The following is a 22,563-nucleotide window of genomic DNA, read 5'->3' on the forward strand; positions in this document are numbered from 1 at the left end:
TCTCTTTTTCTTAAATACCTACCTGGAATCCACAATGTCACCTTCTTCGGGTTTTTCAACTACTGTCCATGTACTATTGTCTTCAAGTGTTTTCAGTTCCTCCTGCATTGCCTTTTTCCATGCATTTGCTTCTTTGCTCCGCATGGCTTCTTCAACCGTTGTAGGTTCATCTGTTTCACAAACAAAAACTGTTTCGTAGTCCTTAAGCCAAGTTGGAGCCTTAATTTTGTCCCTTTTTCTGAGCTGAGGAAGCTGTGCTTCATTCTCACTTTCTGGTTGCAGTACCGATGATTCTTCCCATTCTTGACCCTGTTGACTTTCTTCTAGAGCTTCCGAATCTTCTGTTTCGGTTAGGATGTGAGAATTGTTATTTTTACTGGATTTTGGTTTGTGTTGACTTACTTCCTGGTTCGGCTGAAAAACAACATCCCGAGCCACATCGATTTTCTTACTTCCAGGATAAAAAATTCTGTACCCTTTACTGTTCAAATCGTAGCCCACAAAAATACCACATTCGCTTTTAGAATCCCACTTTAATCTTTTTTGTTTGGGAATGTGCACCCACACTTTTGAACCGAAAACATGAAAATTTTCAATTTCTTCCTTCGAGACATTCTTACCTGACCATACTTCGACTGGAACTTTTCCTTGAACCTCGCTTGTACCTGAATGGTTTAAAATGTAGGTTACGTGATGCACCGCTTCAGCCCACATTTCTTTATTCAGATCTTTAGCTTGTAAAACAGTTCTTGCTGCCTCTACGATTGTGCGCATTTCACGTTCAGCTTTTCCATTTTGTTCTGGCGTGTAACTTACTGTTATTTGATGAGTGATTCCTCTACGTTCCAGAAGTTTCTTTATTTCGCTATTTACGAACTCTAACCCATTGTCAGTTCTTAAAGTTTTTACCTTATACCCTGTTTCATTTTCCACCCTATTCAAAAAAATTTCTAAATGCCCTTGTACCTGACTTTTGTTCTTAAAAAAATGAACAGTTCTGTAATGAGACACATCATCTTTCAACAGCAAAAAATATCTTGACCCCCCAAGAGATTCAACTTCCATTGGCCCTGCTAAATCTGCATGTATTAACTCACAAGGTCTTTTAGATTTATTTTGACTACTTTGAAAAGGTAACCTATGTTGCTTACCCTTCATGCACGACTCACAGAAAAAAAATTCGTCTACAAAATCAATGCCATGCTTCACAAGAATGTTACGAACCTGTGCCGCATTTTGATGAGCCAATCTTTCATGCCATTCCTTTAACGTTAGTTTTACTTTTGTTGCTGCTACACTAACATGCGCAGAATTTTCAAACTGGCAATCCACCCTGAACATCATTTTATATAACTTTCCTACCCTTATGCCTATACATTTTACTTCATTATCCTTCTCCAACTTACATTCTTTATTGTTTGATACTAGATCGTAACCTTTATCTGTCACTGCACACACTGAAAATAAATTCAATTTAAGAGCTGGTACATACAAAACATTTTCAATTACTGAATCTACCCATTGTATACCGTCAAAAGCTTTTACTTTCACTGTACCAACACCCAACGCATATATTTCTGATCCATCACCAATTTTGATTGACCTTTGTACATCTAAACTTTTGTAAGTGGCAAACATTTCTTTCTTACAACACATGTGCTCTGTTGCACCACTATCTACAAACCAATCTGCACTGTTTACTTCTCCACTGACATAAGCGGACACGAATGCATTTGATGACGTTTTGTTTTTGCGACCTGCCTTCTCTTTTCCCAGCCTTACAAAGCAATTTTTAAATATGTGACCAGGTTTTTTGCAAAAATTACACACGGGTTTATCCTTTTCACTTTGCTGCAGTGGACAATGACGCTTAAAATGGGCACCACCACACAAAAAACACTTTATATTTGACCTTGCACTTCTTGAAGTACTACCGGTTGCCGAATCACTATCTCTGACTTTCTCTCTGGTACCGGTGATTTTTTTCCCGTATCCAGCCTTGGCTGCAAAAGCACGAGTTCCATTTTCCTCACTGCAATCTATAGATCTTGAATTCTTCAACCTTTCTTCTTCCACCATTAATCTTGAAATGAGTTCATTCACAGACTGTTTCTCTGCTGGTACCGACTCCCACGCAGTGGCTAGAAATTTATACTCCTCCGGCAGAGACATTAGTATCTTCGTAATCTGCATATTATCTGAAACGTTTTCACCCATAGATTTCAGCCTAGAACAAATGTCCTGGATCTTTGAAATAAAGTCAGCTACACTTTCACCGTCAAATTTAAGATTGAAAAATTGCTGCTGCAGCAGATGAAGAGACACTTCAGATTTTTTTTCGTACACTGACAGAAGCTTTTCCCACATATCCCTTGCACTATTACACGTTAGTAAATGTGACAACACTTGCTCTTCTACAGACGTCAGTAACAACTCCTGTGCTTTGCTGTCCCTTGTCTTGAATTCTTTAAGTTCTTTTTCAAATACTGCCGCGCTTTTACCATCTTCTTGCTTAGGTTCTGTTCCTGTAACTGCATCATACAACCCTCTAGATTTCAGCACTACTGTAGTCTGAAACTTCCACACACTCCCGTTAGACTGCCCTTTTAACATTAATTTTTGACTTTCCATTGTCCCAGCGACACAATACTTTTTCACAACAACAGTACTTTATTATCGGCGACAACCAATTTCAACAAATTTCAAGTGAGAACAGTCACAATCGCTAGTTGCACGTTTCACTTACTACAATGCTCTCGTGTCTGGGCCACATAACCTGTTAAAAATTGGGAGTATGATGCACAGGAACTTGATTATTTAATGGTTTTATTTAATCTAAATATTAATAATACAAACAAGAACGTTTTCAATTATTTTACCATTTTAACACACATCTCTTTGCACGAGGCAGTCTGTCTCTCTTCTTCTTCTTCTAGCGAACACACACAAAAAAACTCCACTGTTGCCAGACACAAAAACTAAACATTATATTTGCAATATCTAACAATATTCACCTCCGAATTCTGAATTTGAGAAAGGATCACTTCCATATTGAGGGCCGCGGTGACTCAGTGGTAGAGCGTTCACCTCTGGTGCTTGGGGTACCGGGTTCGATCCCAGATCCCGCCAAATGAACTTTGTGGTGGACAAACACCGTGTGCGTGAGTTTCCTCGGGGTTCTCAAGTTTCCTTCCACTTTCTTCATTTCACCATTTCATTCATTCCTCATCATCACCGTCTCCTTTAGCCTAACCGGCATAATCGTGGGACGTAAAACTCAAAGGTTTCATTTCATTTTACTACCATATTGACTGACGAAAGTTCCTTTGTACGATAATAGGCTACTTGATATCTGCATACTACAGCACTCAATGAGTGCAACCTGAAACGAAAAAAAAAAAAAAAAAAAAAAAACAGAGGAAAGAAACCAGTGACATTCAAGGAAAATTAAGTGAGTTGTGATATATTTTACAATAAACCTCGGTGCTCTATGTCATTTGTTTGGAAGTTGTAACTGATGGTAATTATAACGGGACTGTTGGGACACCCGGTATATTTAATTCCTTTTATTCATTCTAGATAAGCTGATAGACAATCAAATCAAACTCCCCTTCTCTTCACCTCTTGGCCATTGCAGAAGGGAAAAACAAGTTGCTAATTTTGACGGGGAGGGAAGCTTTTTTAAAATAAGTATCGTGTAAAATCTAAATTTTTACCTCAATTCGCTTGCATTTGGTGTTGAGAAGGCATTGCTATTCCTTTTAGCCATGATCTAGAAATAAGAACTCATTCGTTATGAAGTTAATTTCCATGGTTCTTTCATTTAAGAGTCGAGAAAGGTTGTGAATCAAACCAATCATGTTGAAATTCTACCATTTTTTTTTCTTTTTCCTTCTCTTCTTAATGTAAAAACATCTGTTTATAAGAGACGGACAAAACATGAGTTGTTTTTCTTATCATTTCAAGTTCCGCCGTTAGCATGTTAGCGGTCTGATACTGTAATTCTCCCACATAGATTGTGTTTGCTCTTGGCTTACACTTACACTTTGACGAACATTTTTCGTTTAAACCAGCCAACCCTGATTTACATACATTCTATGCGTCCGCGTGTGAGAGTTGATGGTGGAAAAAGGGCCACGAAAAGTCATCTTTTTGAGACAAATCGTAAGCGTAGTAGGGAGATAACTTGTTTTGATCTATCAAGTTATCTGAAATGAACTGTAGGGAGGATTGCAGCTAATTCATATATGCATCTGCGCATTAGAACTGCAGCTATATGAGTTTACGGTCCATTATTAAAGTGAATTGAAATCTTATTCATGAGGCAAGGTTCAACTATAGGCTGCTCTACTGTTTAACCGTACAATAAATAACATTAAAAGGTATACAGAACTGCACATTACATATATACGTACAAAAGTCATAAATACGCGTAGAAATATTGTCCATGTACAGGGTTTATAGCGAGTCAGTTTTTTAACTAAAAGTTACTTTTTTTCAAGTTGATCACTAAAAGACTTTTTTCAAATTTGTCACCAAAAGTTACTTTTTTGGGAGGTAAAGTGACTTTTTGGTGTGATTTATGTTTTACATTGGCAGTTTTCAAAGAAAAATATAAAAATAAATGGAAAAAGGCAGAAACTTGTTACTCATTGCTCTTTTGAAAGCGCGATAGACCCGGGTTCGATTCCCGGCGGGAGCTCATATAGTTCGGATTCCACGTTAATCAGTAGGTCCACGTCTCACATAGCCTCGCTGCTGAAAGGGACGCTAAACTGAAATTCAACTCAATAAGCTTCAGTATTTGCAGTCACATATGAAAAAGTCAGCTTTATTCTCACTTTAGCTTTTATTCTTTCTAAAGCACAGTGGATGGTTGGTGGATGCTTAAGTTCTCAAGGTGGAGTTGAGAACCCTTCTGTGTCTGTTCTTTAATCTATCATAATTGTCTTTTAGTTTTCTCTCGTAATAGTTAACTCTCCGCTCAACGTTGTGTGTGTGTGTGTGTGTGTGTGTGTGTGTGTGTGTGTGTGTGTGGTGTGATTCATGATGTTCGTCTTGTGTTATGCTTCTTGTATGTTCTTCTTAAGAGTAGTGATGAATTTGAATATTTCATGGCTTTGAGAACTCTCAATGCTAAGTTAAATATAATGTCTGGGATGAAGAAATTCGGAAATAGGCCAGAACTGGTTCCACTTACTCAGAAGCTTCTTAAATCTACGAAGTCTGCTTGCCGTAACTACAAAGCATACTTAGAAAACCTAAGAAAGGAGGAAGCTTAAAAAGAAGAAGTAAAGAAGAAAAGATGAAACAAAACAACAAAGAGAGAGGTGATGGAGAAATTGACAAAGGAAAAAAGGGGCATGATGAATTTTGGTCAATTTTCGTGTGCTTTTGGTCACTTTTTGTGTGCTTTGGGTTACTTTTCAACTATTTACAAGAGACCAGACCACTATGAGCCCTGCATGTAGGATAATACATAAATATTATATAAGTTATGAACATATGCACGAAATACATGTAACCGTACAATGAAATACATATTGCACGTATTTAAAAAAGAAAAAAGAACTTCTTAAGGTTTATTGTGCTCACTGCTCACTGTTCTCGATTTTACCAACCCAGGCCTTTTATCCATAATATGTGCAAATCAGCTAACTTTCCGAAATATTACAAGTATACCAGAAAGAAAAGTTGCTTAGTCGTCCTTATCTGAGGGTTAATTGTTTTGGAAGTATAATAATTTATATAAAATCCCGAGCCTGGTAAGATCGAGAACAGTGCATATACGTCACATCAGAACAAATCGTAGAAACAAAAAGAAATTGTAAATCGCAAAATTTCGCTTTTACTTGAATATTTTTGCTATAATATACTACTTATCATTTATTTAGGTGTCCATAAATTTACCTAATCCCGTGAAAATTAAACAAGTATGAAACTGAATTCGCGCTTATGGAGGATATGGTGTCTCATTTTTTATATAACACCTAATCCCTTTTTCAAACCAATTCTGCTTGAAAAAGTCTAAAGGTTTAAAAAAATGATAAAATAACGCCATAAAAAGAGAGCCAAAAAAGGTTAAAATAATATTGATTTCTTCCAACAAGTTTCAAGCTTTATATTTGGGAGTTACAATAATTGATTAGTTATTGTTGTATTTTACAGAGTGGGAGGTTTTTCAGAAGAAGGCCTAGGTGTACCTGAAGACTTAATATTTTTCTATGACCATTTGGATAAAGGTGGTTCATTATACAAAGTTAATCAGCCTCTAGTACTGTACAGATATCATATTGGAGCTACGACTTTTACAGTGAAAGAGTAAGTACACATATCGTTATCATCGATCTATTTAAGATTTGATAGGTACGTTTGAAAAGTAGTGATTTTTTGGTGCATACTAAGGTGTGGGTGTAAGTACTTTATATAAAAGTGAAATCCACGTTTGATCTTGTAGATATACTTACCAGAAAATTGTGAAAACATGGTAACACATAACACTAAGTAAAGACAATAAAAAGCACTATCGCTAAATGCTTCATCAGATAGAAGCAGAAAGAAATGGAAGAAACCAAAACCAAAATTAAATAATACAGAAGTAGGTGTGAACTCTCAGGTGGGGACCAGGTGCATTTCAACATTCTATACACGAGGTTTGTTCAAAAAGCGTCCGACCTTTTAATAAAGAATAAAATGTGTATTCTAATACCACAATCTTATGTAAATCTCCTTCAAAGTAGTTCTCTTGGGCCTCCCAACGGGTTCTTCCACTATTAGAAGCAGCGTTGGAACGTCTCTTTTAGGATTACATGCAGCTGGTTTGTTTGTTTGTAATCTCTGTTTATCTACTTCTCGTTAAAATGGAATTAATCATTGAAATAAGTAAGTTTGATTTATCTGGTATTTTACAGTCACAATATTATGAAACTGTTAGAAAAGTTGTGAATTACATAGAGCAGGTATTGAATACGTAAAATATAATAACAGCAAGATAAGATTATTGGTTAGGAGTAGTATCAAACGCCAATGATTTGCAGGTCGAATGAACAAACTACCAGCCAACACATGTAATGTTTTGTATTCATTGCTTATTCCTTAGATTCCAACTAACCAGATAGGTTTTAGAACATATTTCGTATAGATAATCACTTATCATAGAATACTTTGTTCAGTAACTTCTGTTGCGTTTCTAATGAAAAGTAAATAATCGTCCAAATCCTGATCAAGAGAGAGAGAGAGAGAGAAAGAGAGAGTGAGAGAGAGAAAATCATGATTATAAATATTAGAAGAATTGCGCAAATATTATCTACAACTACCAAAGAGATTAGGAAAAATAAATAAACAGAGACATGTGAAGTATTTATTCCTGGATGAAATTTATTTTTCTATAAAATTTATAGAAATATAAATCTGACATCTAATAATTTTAACCATTGGATACCAAGCGGAATAGTTATCAATTTTCATAGAATAATTTCGCCTTGAGTCCTTTAATGACAGAATAGGAAATAATGTAAAAATACACAGAAAAATGTTGTCTGATAAGGGTGATAAGAAGAGGAGGATCCAGGGTCGAGTAAAAAACCGGGAGCTCGATTTTTTGTCAGACCAGAAAACTTTTGCTATTATTATCACCGTTTTGTTTTCCTTTGAGACAAGGTTAACGAAAATCATTCAAAGTGTAGAGGATGTTGTAATGAGTATGACTTTCGGGAGTATATGACGTTTTAGGCAAAATTTTTAGTAGAAAGGGCAAGATCACCACCTGATCCATTCTTACAAATTTTAATTATCAATATATATATATATATATATTGTAATATCCCACATGGTGTTGTGTATAAATATTTCTACACGCCAGTGTTTACAAACACCACCACGTGGTTTAGCAAGAGGACTCCACACACCAGATGGATCTACTATCACCTGCCGACGACGGGCTTCTGGCCCCTCCCACGGAGCAGACGATGTCAACTGAGCAGCAGCGCCACCGCCACCCAAGGACCTCTATAAATTGGCTGGACGACGGCAATTCTGTACCAGTTCACTGGTGCCCCTCCTATTGTTTGCTTCGGAACATTAGAAGTAACCTAACCCCAGGCCTCTAGTCTGCTTCGGGACTAGGTCTTTCCTTTCTCCTGGCCTAGCCTGCTTCGCCCAACCTCAGCCGCTTAGCCTGCTTCGGGGCTCTGGTCACCTAACCAACCCACTGCTTGCTTCGGAGCTGTGGGCCCCTAACTCCACTCTGCCTAGCCTCCTTCGGGCTTTGCAGAGATCTGTCTGCGACCTTACGGTCAAAGACTATTTATAACTAACCTTGTAAATTTGTATAGTATTTTGTAAAAATACTTTTTATAACGGAAATTTTATAATAAAAGCCGGTAGTGGGAGTCGATTCCGGACGCTCTTTTTATTAACGCTCTACCTTTAACCTATATGGGACAAAGTTTTACAATATATATATATATATATATATATATATATATATATATATATATATATATATATATATATATCGAAACAGCGGGGTAATTTGTTCAGCAAAATGGAAAACTACTGTCCACCATGCCTCCACTCTATCGGCACCAATATTTTTTCTTCCCTATATAATGGTAAAGGTAAAATGTTCATTGAATTATTTCTTTCGACTACCAAGGAAATATACTACCCAAGAAAATTCACGTTGAAAGGAAGACATAGTATTTATTATTTACTATTATTACATTATAGTTATAGAAACATCTATTATAATAACCGAAATTGCTGCTCTCCATTTTCCCCATTATTTTCCACTTTTTTATAATTGGTAATGCTTCTTACAAAGTAGTACTGATTTTCCTTTGACTTGTCGGTTGTAAAGCAAAGCAAGTTACATACAAGAAAAAGTATGTTCTATTAGATATATTCTTTAACAGTTATTGTCGATCATAATGTAAGAATCGAAAAATCCAAAAAATGATCTCAACATTTACACCAGAATTTCTGATTACATTTTTTTTCATCTCTATCTCTGTACTTAGAGAAGCGTTGAATACGGGACACCTGATTTGTAGCTAAGAACAATATCCACTTGTTCACAGATCTGCATCATCAACAGATCCGATGCATATAGAAATGATGGTTATATTTTTCTTGTGTGAACTTAGATTAGATTAATTAATCATTCTCTGGACCATGTTACACGTACATTTGTACAAAATGGTATAGAACTCGTCAGTACATAATTTCGATACAATATTTAAAACAAATATAATGCTCTTGTGTTCAACAACTTGTGAAAATAGATATAGGCTGAACCAATTCTACAATCTATATAACAATAATATATATATATATATATATATATATATATATATATATATATATATATATGGACTTAATTACTATTTTAATTACTGTATATTTGTACTTACCATCCTAACTATATATAAAATTACATGAACTGACATAAATCTAGTATATACAATTGGAATTTAATTATTTTTGGAAGTTTCAAAATTTGCTACTAAGATATTCATTTACAGTATAAAATGTGTTTTCTAATAGCAGTTTGCACAATTGAGTTTACAGAGAAACTCTTTCCATGACTATTTTTGATGCACCCAGGTAGTTTATTATACAACTTTACACCTATATAGATGAGTGATTTTCCGTATGCAGATGTTCTATGGTACTTAGTGGGTAAGTTATCTTTTCCACGTGTAAGGTAATTGTATCACCATCTCTTTTAATATTATCTAAATGATCCAGGTAATGTTCAGAAGTTCAAATATGTATAAAGAAGGAATTGTCATCATATTCAATGATTCAAATAGTTTCTTACAGCTGGTGCGTTTCGGTGATTTAGTAATGATTCTTAAGACACTTTTTGTTGTAAATATATTCTGAAGCTTCGGCGAAGACCCACAGAACGCAATTCCGTATTTAATATGAGAAAAGAATATGGCATAGTACAGGACAGAATTGATTGCAGATTAAGTATTGGGACTAGAGTTCGTATTATGTACATAGCCTGGGCTAATTTTTTGCTTAGTTTCTCTATGTGTTCTTGCCATGAAAAATTATCATCCAGATACATACCTAAAAATTTTACAATATTGTAAATGTACATATTTCATTATTCAATGATATCTGTGGCAGTTGGTGTGATATTCTGAGAGATAAATGATAGAAAACACACTTTGTTTTATCTGCATTTAGTTTTAATTTATTTGAAGAAAACCAATGCTTAAGTTGGGATGTTGTAAGAGCAATGGTTTCTTGTAAGCTATCTCTGTCTTTCTCAGTTACAATTACTGTTGTGTCATCAGCAAAAAGGAGTAAATTACCCTTCTCTGTATTTAAGTATAAATCATTAAGATATAGAAGAAAGAGAATTGGTCCTAAAACTGATCCTTATGGAACACCTTTTCTATTTATTCGTTCATTTGAGTTTATTTTGCTCAGACTTTTAGTTGTTTCGTCCATATGAAGAATTTGTACTATTTGTTTACGATTGCACAAGTATAATTTGAACCAATCCAAAGCAATACCCCTAATGCCATATTTTTCTAATTTACCAAAAAGTATATCATAGTCTACACAATGAAACGCTCTTGAGAGATCACAATATATGCCTACAGTATTGCCTTTCTGATCAACAGACGTTATAGCTACTTTGATATGTTCATATATGGCAGTAATTGTGGATTGGCCTTTTGTAAATCCGTGTTGCGTTTTCGTGATTAAGTTTTGTTGATTAATGAAACTTAGTAGTCGCTTACATACTAGTTTTTCAACAAGTTTTGAAAAAAACAGAAGAAAGTGATATGGGACGGTAGTTTACTATTTCGTTTCTACATCATTTTTTGAACAAAGGTTTAACGACTGAGAGTTTTAGTGCATCAGGGAAGATTCCTTGGGAAAATGACTCATTAATGATGTCCGCTAATGCAGGCGCGATAATGTGGATACATTTCTTCAAAAGAAACTGCGGAATATCATCCATTCCTACAGACTTTTTATTATCAAATTTACTTACTGTTTCCACGATCTCATATGGGGAAGTTGGGGTAGGGAAGAATGACCTACTGATGTACTTAAGCGGCTGTAGTCTACTTATGTCACTTGGGGTAGATATATCACGTATAGCTTTCTCTGTAACAGTACAAAAGTAAGTAATTATTTAAGTACTCAGAAACCAACTTTGGGTCAGTTGTAGTTAAGTTACTGCCTTTTATACGTAACTCTATATTTTTGTGCTTTTCGTTTTTCTTTCCTAATTCACTTTGCTTTTATTCTGTGCATTGTTTATTTTATTACTATAATAGTCCCTTTTGGCTTTATTAATAACTTTTTTGTACATGGATTTATATTTTTTATAGTACTCAATAGTTCCTATATTATTTGCTTTTTGCTAAGTTTGAACATCTCTTTTAGTTTCATACTAGAAACCCTAATGCTATGTATAATCCACGGTTTGTTTACTTTTCCATTAGATAAAGGTACGGCGCTTTCAAATAATAGTTTAAATTTATAAATAAAATATCTGTACATGTCATTAACGTTAGAATTGACAGTTTCATCACTTACAAAATTTTCGCTTTCAAGCAAAGAGAGAAATTTTGCTATTTTGTGTTCGTTATAGTATCTTTTCCGTAACGTTCTTATAGTTTGTTCGCTATCTTTAGAAAAACGTGTCAAATAGAACGCTTCTCCTACGTGGTTATTCAATGCCATGTTAAGAGTATGGGATCTGTAACAATTTAGATGAAGATTTGTAAATATATTGTCAATTGAACTGCAGGAAGATCTTGTTAAATGAGTTGGTTCAAATATTATCATGTGTAAATTAAAAGTTGATAAAATATTGAGGAATGTATCACGCATTGTGATTGATTCTTTTGTATCTATGTTAAAATCACCACATAGTACAACTGTATCATATTTATTGGTGACCACTTAAAACCTGTTGTAGTTTTTAGAAGAATATACATACATTGCAGTCTGGGGTGCGATACACTACAATAATAATTGGATTAGTTGTTTTATTTGGTAACTCTACTGCAGTATATTCAAAATGTCTGTCAATGCTTTCTATTTTTGTCAATTACTTTGGGGCGTGAAGGGTTAAGTGTGTTTTTCATTAATATGCAAACACCCCCACACTTCATTGTATTTCTACAATAACTAGAAACCAGATTATAACCCGGAATAATTATTTGTTCACTTAAAAAAAAAAAAAACATTTGCAGACTTGCTTGCTCGTTCCTGTATATGTTGCATGAACGGCATTAGTGAAAGTAATTTTTACTTATTTAAACCACATTCACAGCTTCAAAAGGTTTAATAAGGGCAATAAATATCGAAATGATTTCAGGTGGTCTCATAATCACCCATTCCAACAAGTAATAGATTTTCCTGAGGACAGGCAAAAAATTTTTCCTCGATATATATGTATCAACGTGTTTTGTTGTTCAATTTTGTGAACTAGAAATGAAAACCTTATGATTAATGGAGTTCAGTATAGCAGATTGCATATTTAATTAGTATATTCGTGACAGGTAACAATAATCACACATAGTTCATTTTTATTTCAGGGAAACAATTTGGAATATCAGAATAAAAAGACTGCAAGACAAAGTGTTATGTTTCTGGTGTAAATTTACTATTTGGAATGCTGGGAAGCAGGGCCGTCGCTTCTTTAGATCCATCTCAAAAACTAACCAGAAAAAAGTTGTTGCATTTTGTGATGTAGATGTTAAAAAGATCAACAAGTATTACACTTACGAGGAATCCACGGAAATACCTAAACCACAAATACCTATAGTTCATTTCAGTGAAGCAAGGCCGCCGTTTATTATTTGCGTTAAAATGGTAAGTTTTGGGTGTGACCCACTAATAATAAAAATGTGTTGTTTTATTCGTGTATATTCTGTTTACTTCAATAAATTGAGGTATATTTCGTAATGTTTAGTTATAAATCACTGAAGTTTTTCATACGAAATTTCCCCTTTCTTGGTTAATCTTAGAATTACTTTCATACCTCAAATTTTCTGTGGGGGGGGGGACATGCTGACTCTGTGGTAGACAGCTTACTTCTGGTGCGTGGGGTTCCTGGTTCGATCCCCGATCAAGTAGTTTGTGGTGGACAACATTGTGTCCGTGGGTTTTATCGTTGGTACTCCTGTTTCCCCCCACATTCTCATTCCACCATTTTTCATAATCATTCACTTGTCTTAATTATCGTCCCTCTCAGTCTAAACGGCATAATCGTGTAACGTTAAACTGAAATATTTCATTTCATTTTCATTTTTAAAAATGAGAAGAACTTTTTCTTAAGACGACGAGATAGTAGTAGTAATTATCTGAAATTAAACAAACAAAAAAGAATGAAAAAGAAGAGTTGATGATTTTCTTTTCTGTTTATTTCCGTAATTCTAAGTGTTCATTGTTTTTAATTGTGAAGTCGTTAAAATAAAGTGAAAGAGCTGTCTTCCTCAGTTAATCATGTAGAACAAAAAGGACGGACGATAAATGCAAGAGAATGATGACGTGATGGGAGGAAGTGATAGAACGTTGAAAAAACCCACGTACATACGTTGTCGACCAAACGCCTACATGTCCTGGAATTGAACTAAGGACCATTCTCACCAGAAATAAGCTTTTTTACTGAGCTACCGTCACACCTCAAGCCAATAAATCTTAGCTATGTAACGAATTCTGGAAATTCTAATTAAGATTTTTTTCAAGGGGTTTCTAGCGTATTAAGAGTTAAATATATTAATTATGAGTTAATTATCAATAAATATAATAGATCAGAAATTACGTGTGGTAGAACGTGTTAGTGATTTTCTTTTCTTTACAGGACTTAACAAAAGGAACTTTTGAAAGAAATCTCAATTCTTTGAATCTAGAGGAAGGGAAGGATTATTTTCATTTCGGCTGAGGCAGAACTGAAAATGGAAGTTTGTCTTCATGAAGTGGATGAAGGAAACTAATTTGAAAAATTCTTAAGTTCTGGAAAAATTGAAGAAACGCCAAGGATTGAAAATGATATTCTTTGCTTATCTTTGTAATGCGATGGAATGACACATGAATCAAAATCTACCAGAACTTTTCGGAGAGTAGTAGTATTTCTTAACACAAATACCTTACTATCTTTGGCGCGAGACACCCGTGTTTGATTCCCGGCGGAGCTTATGTGGTTCGGATCACACATTATGCTGTAGATCCATGTGTCATATAGCCTCGTTGCTGAAAGGGCCACTAATCTCAAATCGAAATTCGAAACAAATACCTTACACCAGGTTATTCGGTTTGTATCGGACTGATTTTGAATGGTACTCAGCTCACGAGAAACCTCGCCACCACCACCGATCGTGTTCTATTGAATTCCTAGCACTGTAGAATATAGCTCAACATCGAAATTCCATTGGAGTAAACTCCGGATAAGCACTGGGAAGGACATTCGCTCAACTTTTCCTTGAAGCTTTTTAGTAACCAGCGAGAGTGCATGGATGCCAATGTTGATGGCGCCTTTTCAAGAGGCCATAGCTGCAGAAATCATTGGACTGTCATCAGGGCTCTTCATGGAAATGTCTTCGAGACAGAATGATACGAATTCCTAATTCTCGTTTCATTTCTTGATAAAAACTGAGAGTTGTTCTGGCGATATGATATGACTCCTTGTCTATTGGGTTCTCGCCTAGTTGACGTCAACAGCATACTATTGTGTCCCGATGTCGATTTCGAAAAATAGATGTCATAGTGAATTCGTGACAGTAGCTTGCATTCACATCCCATCTATTGTAACGACTGTCTGCCATTTGGATCCCATCAGTTGTTTTAGGCACAGTTTCCTGCAGTTCGTTTTTCGCCCTACAGTGTGGTGCGAAAAAAAGGTGATGTACACGTGGCTTTACAGACGCACCATCCGCTTATGAATGACTGAATTCATAGTGAAAGTGCCAGATTAAATCGTTGTCCCATGGCATATTGGATCGGTGGATCCCCGGCAGTATTGCAAATGACACTTTCCATGGAGTCTTTTTTTTTTGACTCCTCTTGGCTTCTGTAACGGACCACAATAACTTCCGTAGTATTCACACCGAGTGTGAATTCATTCTCCTGAGATTGTTTCAGTATTTGTACGTAAGAAAATGGAGCATGTGCCATGACAGTAACGGTTTATTTTATGCGCCATGTGACGACACTTGCCGCATACAGCTTCAGAAACACACTGCTGCTCACGACAGCTAATGCGTCGTTTTAGCGTCCTTATTCAAATGGCAGTCGTGACCGTAATGTGGACCGCCAAAAATCGAACGAACTTAGGGGCCGCGGTGGCTCAATGGTAAAGTGTTCACCTCTGGTATATAAAGTCCCTGGTTCGATCCCAGCTCGCGCTAAGTGAACTTTGTAGTGGACACGGCATAGATTTTCTCTGGGTTCTCCCGTTTCCTCCTACTTTCTTGATTCCACCGTTTCATTCGTTTTTCATAATCACCGTCTCCTTTAGCGTAACCGGCATATCCGTGGGACGTAAAACTCAAGATATTTCATTTTCATTTTCTTCCCAACAAACTTCGGTATTAGATAAAGCAAAAAGGCAGATGTTACTAGTTCGTAAAGAAATGTACATCTGTAGTAGACTTCGGTGTGAATGTTTAATATGACGAGGTGCTTACTGCAGTAATATTGTATCGGAAACTGTTTCGATTTTTTTTCATGGATGTTACATCATTACTAATCGTCATAAACCTCTCGTATTATTTATGGTTTGTATGGTAATAATTAGGGTTAGGATTTTATTGCACTATAAATGCGGGGAAAATGCAAAATAAAAAATGCAATTATGCACTAAAAATCTAAAAAAAATGTACTATAATTTGAAAAAAAAATGCTTTCACAGAGAATCATCCATTACTGTTTATTAGTGGATTACCTATATATATATATATATATATATATATATATATACGTGGTTCTACCCTGTTGTGTTTTTCTCAAAAGTTGCACCTAACACTGAGTTGCAATAAACAAAACAAAACAAAACATAACAAAACAAAACAAAACAAAAAAAAATGAAGGTTGGTTTTCGAACTGGAATGCTTGGCGGTTGTCTGCAAATAACGATTTGTACATTGAAAAGGTTCTTTCAGTTTCTACAGAAACCACCGTAGCATATTCGAAATAGGCCATATCACTAATTCCTAGATCACTTTCTAATTTGGGCAGTACAAATTTTTTGCCTGAAAGAGTGTCCACTATCGCACACAAAACATGGTAACCTGAGTTTTTTTCGACATATCTGTCATTTTTCTTGACAGTACAAGTCCTACTTCCCCAGGAACACTTTCTAATGCACTTGCTGCATTTTTGATTGAGTCAATTGAAGTTAACTTTTCTCCAATTTCTCTAAAGAAGTAATCACACCTGGCAGAAAAATCCAAAATTAGAGTGAATGTGCACAAGTTTACCTTGAATTTCAGGATTGACCAGTATCTCTTGTGCAGTTCGAATCGCGGAAGCTTCGGAGGAGTCGAAAGAGTCTATCGTTTTCTTCACAGCTTCGAAGTTTGGACAATAGTATTTACAGGCTTCTAGCCACGTTCTCCACCTGGTAAGAACGGGGCTAGGTGATAGAGGGAGTTCAGGATGCTCCGACTTAAAAGCAGCTACACGTGGTCGGGCCTTACTGAACATTTTCTTTACACTTCCTATGAGTTTATCAACATCAGGAAACTGCACACGTATATCTTCAGCCACTCTGTGGCAACCATGCGCGAGGCACGTAGTGTGAATCATTTTCGAATATGGCGTCTGCAATGAGTTTGCTGCTTTTATCATATACGGTGCAGAATCGGTTACAAAGAGCAGCACGTTTTCGTAAAGGACGCCATTAGGCCATAAGAGATACATTGATTTATCAAATAACTTACTGATCGTGGAATAATTGACCTTTTCCAGAACTTCGCAATTCAAAAGAAATGTTTTACCCGGCCCACCCTCATGCATCACTCCAACAACATTCACTACATTTCGTCCCTCCGAATCACAAGTTTCATCCATGGACACCCATATTTTCTTTCCGGCCATTTCTTGTCTAATGCGCTGCATTGTTTTCTCGTATAGTTTGTTCACGTAATTCTTCCTTAATGTCAAAGAATCGGGGAGGGGTTTACAAGTGTATTTTTTCAAAAAGGCACGCAATGTCACGTTGTCCACTTTGTTCAACGGGATGTCAGCACAAATAAATGCTTCACACAAATCTTCGAAAAAAGCAGAATGATTTTTGGATGTACCACACTGCGGGAGAAGTTCTTGCGCGGCGTTTGCCTCTCGTTTCGCACGTAACTTAAGTCCCCGTGTGTGTTTGTCTCTTGAAACATGCTGTTCAACGGTAAATTTTCTTTCGGCTCAAACTGCCGTATTACACACTTGCAGTAGAGAACACTTCCATCTGTTGTAAATACTTTTTCAGCTCCAAATTCACTCACAAATCATTTAAGCTTGGAAGCACTACTCTCTTTTATCTTCGGCATTTTAACCAGATAAACTGCGGAATTAGGCGTCTACCAACAGCTCACCAAAACAGTGAATGCCAAGGTCACTGAACTCTCGCTCCTTGGCTTCATGCGACTAATCGCCAGAAACTGCATTCTGCGGACATTGGCCACACTTGTTCCAACGAATCTTCGAACTAGAATAGTGTAGGCGGAAGCATTCTGCTTCAATTTATTGTTTTTATAAGAAAAATGAGAATTATGCAGTTAGAAGTAAGAATAAATACTAAATATGCACGTAAAATGTCCAAAAACTTTAAAAAATGCACTTATACACAGAAATGGGCAAAAAATGCAAAAAAATGCACAAACAAGTTTGTCTTAAATTACTTCTTTTTAATAAAACAGGATATATAACTCAATGAGCAATGTTTATACTAATCCAGAAAAAAGATGCAAAATCATCAAGATCCTAACCCTAGTAATAATAGAGTGGTTCATGTTCTCACTATTTTTATTTGCATTGTTCTGAAAGAGTAAGAGACAGTTCGTTTCAGTCTTGTTTTTTGTCGTCTGTAAATTTATATCTTATGTTTTGATGTAAGTGGTTGTTGTGCAAGAGTTTTTGGGACAAATTCATATATTTTGTGAAGTAAATACGAACTACAAAAATCATTTCTAAAATTAAATTATTTTGATAGAACTACGTAAAAAGAGTAAATCAAAAATGTTGAAATTTCTTATTGCAGAGAACAATTTCAAGAGTGGCTATTACTTTTTTAGTTGGTTTGCATAAGAAAATTAACGAAGTACGTTCAAATGTTTGGGCAGTTGGAAAAAAAAAATTGAAAAATTGTTCGGACTCTAATAGTCTAGTCACTATAAGAATATTGCAATCTTGTTGCTGTTAACCCTACATACACCAAGGGGTTACGCATAACATCGCATACGAAGGGAGAGTTAAAAATAATGTCCAGCAATGAATCATTACTTTCTGTCCCAGAAAATGCAATATTCCTCTCTATTTTGTATTAACTATAAACTAAGACAACTGAAGGCACAAAATACAGAAGAATAGTATATTTTCTGGTACAGAAAATAATAATTTATATGGTGGACATTTTAAACCCTCGCTTGGTGTACGGTGTTACGCGTAACCCATGATTTCACTTTTTAATTGAATTACTCTGAAACCAGCAGGTATTTTTTCCGTTTAGGTGTACAACGCTTTGCATCAGCTGTACCCGTAGCGACGCCGTGTCAGAATCTGCAACTTTAATTGGAAATAACTTGATGCACATTATAGTAACACGTTACACCAAGGGAGGATACTTTATGTCCACCACTTTTTTTTTTTTTTTTTTTTTTTTTTTTAATTGGGTTATTTTCTAGAAATTAAAAGTATTGAATGACAGAATCTTTTTAAAATTATATTTGTCACAAAACCTGAGTTATGACATGATACTAAAGAAACATCCATAAACATTCTTATTCTAATGAAGGGGTGGACAATTTTTAACCCACCTTGGTGTACATAGAGTTAATATGGGTTAGACTAGGTCTTAAATGAACAAGTAACACGATTGAAGTTTGTAAGTCTGTGTAAGACTAAATGTATTATCAGGTTGATTTGTACTTAGCTTGTAACGATATCTTGTATTTTCTGTATAATTTTTAAATATCTTTTCTTATATTTCCGGACAATGTGTGATTTTAAAATAGGCACTAACCAGTTCGAAGAAGAAGAAAAAACATTTTCAAATTGATTCTAAGATTATTATGTAGAGATTGTGATTTGATGAGTTTTTGTCTTTAGGTTGTCATAACAACGAATTGTAAATAAATGTTATAATTCCGGCCGGATCCATCTTAAAAGGAGGATATACACACAATTTTTAAAGATGTGTATTTATTTTAGTAATTGTCTGCCACAATAAAAAGAAGGAAAATTAAATGCCATATAAACTGTTTTATGTGATTTTCGTAGCTTGTTCTAAATATAAATATGACTGAGGGCCTTTGTATAAGTGTCGTCATATAAAATATTACGGTTGTCGTTATACATAATTTTGGTGGTCATCACCGCAGGATTGACGTTACAAGCTTTCCAGTAAAGAAAATATACCTGTTTGATTCAAAATAGCCTTCGTATGCACAAAACTCTCAAGCCTGTTCCTGAAGAAAGACAATCCTATAATGCAAAAAAGCTCCGAAAGGCACTGCATACTGCAGTGTTGATTGAATGAGTTTATCCCGACTTCTTTCTTCATTCGAATGTTTTTGATTGTCTTACTGATGCTGTGTAATGAAGATTTTAGTTTGCATCAATATGTGAAAAGTTATGGTTATCTTCGTCTAGTGAATGCTATTGACTGCTTGTATTCACAATATATTCAACATGATATTAATCCCGGAGATGAAGTAATGGTAATAGAATTGTTCAATGATATGTACCCGACCATGGTTCATGTAGCAGGAAGAAAATTGATTCCAATATTCGTGAAATTCAGAAAGAAAACGTGTGTTCCTACCAATGTTTGTAATGATTGTTCGATTGAGTTAGAGCTATTGAAATGTTCCTTCAACGAAAAGACCAAAATGATAGTAGTGAACAATCAGATGGTGCTTTTACCGAATGCGGTGCAGTGCATTGATTTCAATCATCTAAGTATGACATTGCAAAATTTTGAAAATCCATCAATGATGCAATACAGTACTAATTTGAACCAAACTAACCGTAATCGAAACCAAATTCGAAATGTCCATGTGAAATTAAAGTGTGATCCCAATGTAAAAGGTGATGTTAAATTCACGTATACCGGTAATGTAACCGAACCTAATTACAGAAAAAACAGAAACCGTGGTAGGACAGACTACCGTAAATATCATGTAAAGGACAAGTACAGATCCGTTAGGAGACACGACATTTCACCACCAGTAAAACGAATGAGAACTGAACCTAATTTTACCGGTAAGATAACCGAACCTAACCTTATTAGTAACAGTAATAGTAATCGCGTAACCGAACCTAATCTTGGTAGCAACAGTAATACTAATCGTACACTTAAGAAGCATGTACTCATTAGATCTAATTTCGTTCGAATTGGATTTCGTAGAAATTTTATAGATGTTACAAATTCCCAAAATAGGAAACAAAGAACTGTAGATGTAAATAACACGCAAGATTGTATTCCAGTTTATGACTTTCAAGGCAACTTAAACGAATTTATTGGTCATGTAACTTAAGCTAAAGTAACGGCATCCGAGAAAACCGTATTCAATTGATTTTTGCTTTATTTCGCTTTAAATATCGTTATGATTTTGTTTGTTATTCGTACCTTATGTGAATTCTATGAAGATAATTCATTCGTACATTTATGATCTTGATAAGAACTTCTTTCGTTCAAATCGTAACATTTTCTTTTTTATGAACTGCATTTTGGCACGTTCTTCAAAGTATACTAGAAGTAAATGGATGGAATTAGTTAAGACTTTCGTTCCAGCTGAGATTGCGACTAAAGTCAACACGAATGGCCTATAACAGATGGCACTAATTCTCAAAATGGGAAACAAAGAACTTTAGAGATATACAACGTGTCATGTTAAATTCTAATTTATGATATCTAATATGAAGTAAATGAATTTGTTGGATATGTAACATTAACTAATTGTTGTAATATATTCCCTTAATTTTGTATTTTGCTTTATTGTAGGTGTCGTTATGAATCTGTTTATCGTTCACATTTTTATTTAAATCCCGTACATTCATGATTACGATAAAATCTTATCTTTATCTTTTGTTCAAACTGTAACTTTAATTTTTGTTATGATGTTAATCATGATGTTTTATCGTGAATACCATTGATATTTTTTTTTTTTTTTTTTTTGAAAATATATGTACTTGATCCTTCCTCATTCAAAGAACAACCATATGAGTATCATAAATACGTCTTTTTCAAAACCTTCTTCATTATGCCCAAGTAAATAATTATTAACTTGTAACGGACATTTGAATGGACCCGAAAAGGACTTAAAATTAAATAACATTAAATAACTTGTAAATCGAATTTCGAATGTGTCTTATCATCGTTAAAATATGTAAATAATTGAAGTCAATGATAAAGCTTAAAATAAATATTATATATATTTATATAAATTGTAATTTTTATATATACGAGGTGCATTCGAAAACTCGAATGATTAATATGTATTACTTAATAATCCAGAATTCTTTTCTTTTATTTGTAAACTCAATAAAAGAAAGTCCTATATTTCGGGCGACATCATGTAACAATATCTTGTATTTTCTGTATAATTTTTAAATATCTTTTCTTATATTTCCGGGCAATGTGTGATTTTAAAATAGGCACTAACCAGTTCGAAGAAGAAGAAAAAACATTTTCAAATTGATTCTAAGATTATTATGTAGAGATTGTGATTTGATGAGTTTTTGTCTTTAGGTTGTCATAACAACGAATTGTAAATAAATGATGTAATTCCGGATCCATCTTAAAAGGAGGATATACACATAATCTTTAAAGGTGTGTATTTATTTTAGTAATTGTGTGCCACAATAAAAAGAAGGAAAATTAAATGCCATATAAACTGTTTTATGTGATTTTCGTAGCTTGTTCTAAATATAAATATGACTGAGGGCCTTTGTATAAGTGTCGTCATATAAAATATTACGGTTGTCGTTATACATAATTTTGGTGGTCATCGCCGCAGGATTGACGTTACAAGCTTTCCAGTAAAGAAAATATACCTGTATGATTCAAAATAGCCTTCGTATGCACAAAACTCTCAAGCCTGTTCCTGAAGAAAGACAGTCCTATAATGCAAAAAAGCTCCGAAAGGCACTTTGGTATCAACCGTACCTTTGAACACCCTGTCTTTCAGGAAGTAACTTAAAGCACAAACATATGTTATTCTGTTGGTGTAAGTCAAGGGAATTATAAGAATTGGGAAATGTTTCGTACTTTAGCTCACTCAGCTTCTGCTCCATAAGTTTGCTGTCTTTCAGTATCAGAAGATCCTTCTTGTTGACCCAAAACAGCTGTTAAATACACGCTTCCGA

At 34.9% G+C, this 22,563-nt stretch overlaps 1 protein-coding gene across 2 annotated transcripts in view; it reads left to right on the forward strand.

Moving 5' to 3' along the window:
* LOC145673091 (queuosine-tRNA galactosyltransferase-like) overlaps positions 1–15,484 on the forward strand; it is a 60,238-nt gene extending 44,754 nt beyond the window's left edge. Inside the window, exons 6-8 of one of the 2 annotated variants that reach the window (XM_081742446.1) lie at positions 6,169–6,321; positions 12,579–12,855; positions 13,847–15,484. In XM_081742446.1, coding sequence (XP_081598572.1) covers positions 6,169–6,321; positions 12,579–12,855; positions 13,847–13,927 — 511 coding nt within the window. In that variant the 3' untranslated portion in view covers positions 13,928–15,484. The remainder of the gene's footprint in view (positions 1–6,168; positions 6,322–12,578; positions 12,856–13,846) is intronic. The other variant, XM_081742447.1, reaches the window with a different exon arrangement.
* Positions 15,485–22,563: the final 7,079 nt, after the last annotated feature.

This window comes from Thermobia domestica, chromosome 16, assembly GCF_964235325.1.
Source record: "Thermobia domestica chromosome 16, izTheDome1.hap1.1, whole genome shotgun sequence".
Taxonomy (NCBI): Eukaryota; Metazoa; Arthropoda; class Insecta; order Zygentoma; family Lepismatidae; genus Thermobia; species Thermobia domestica.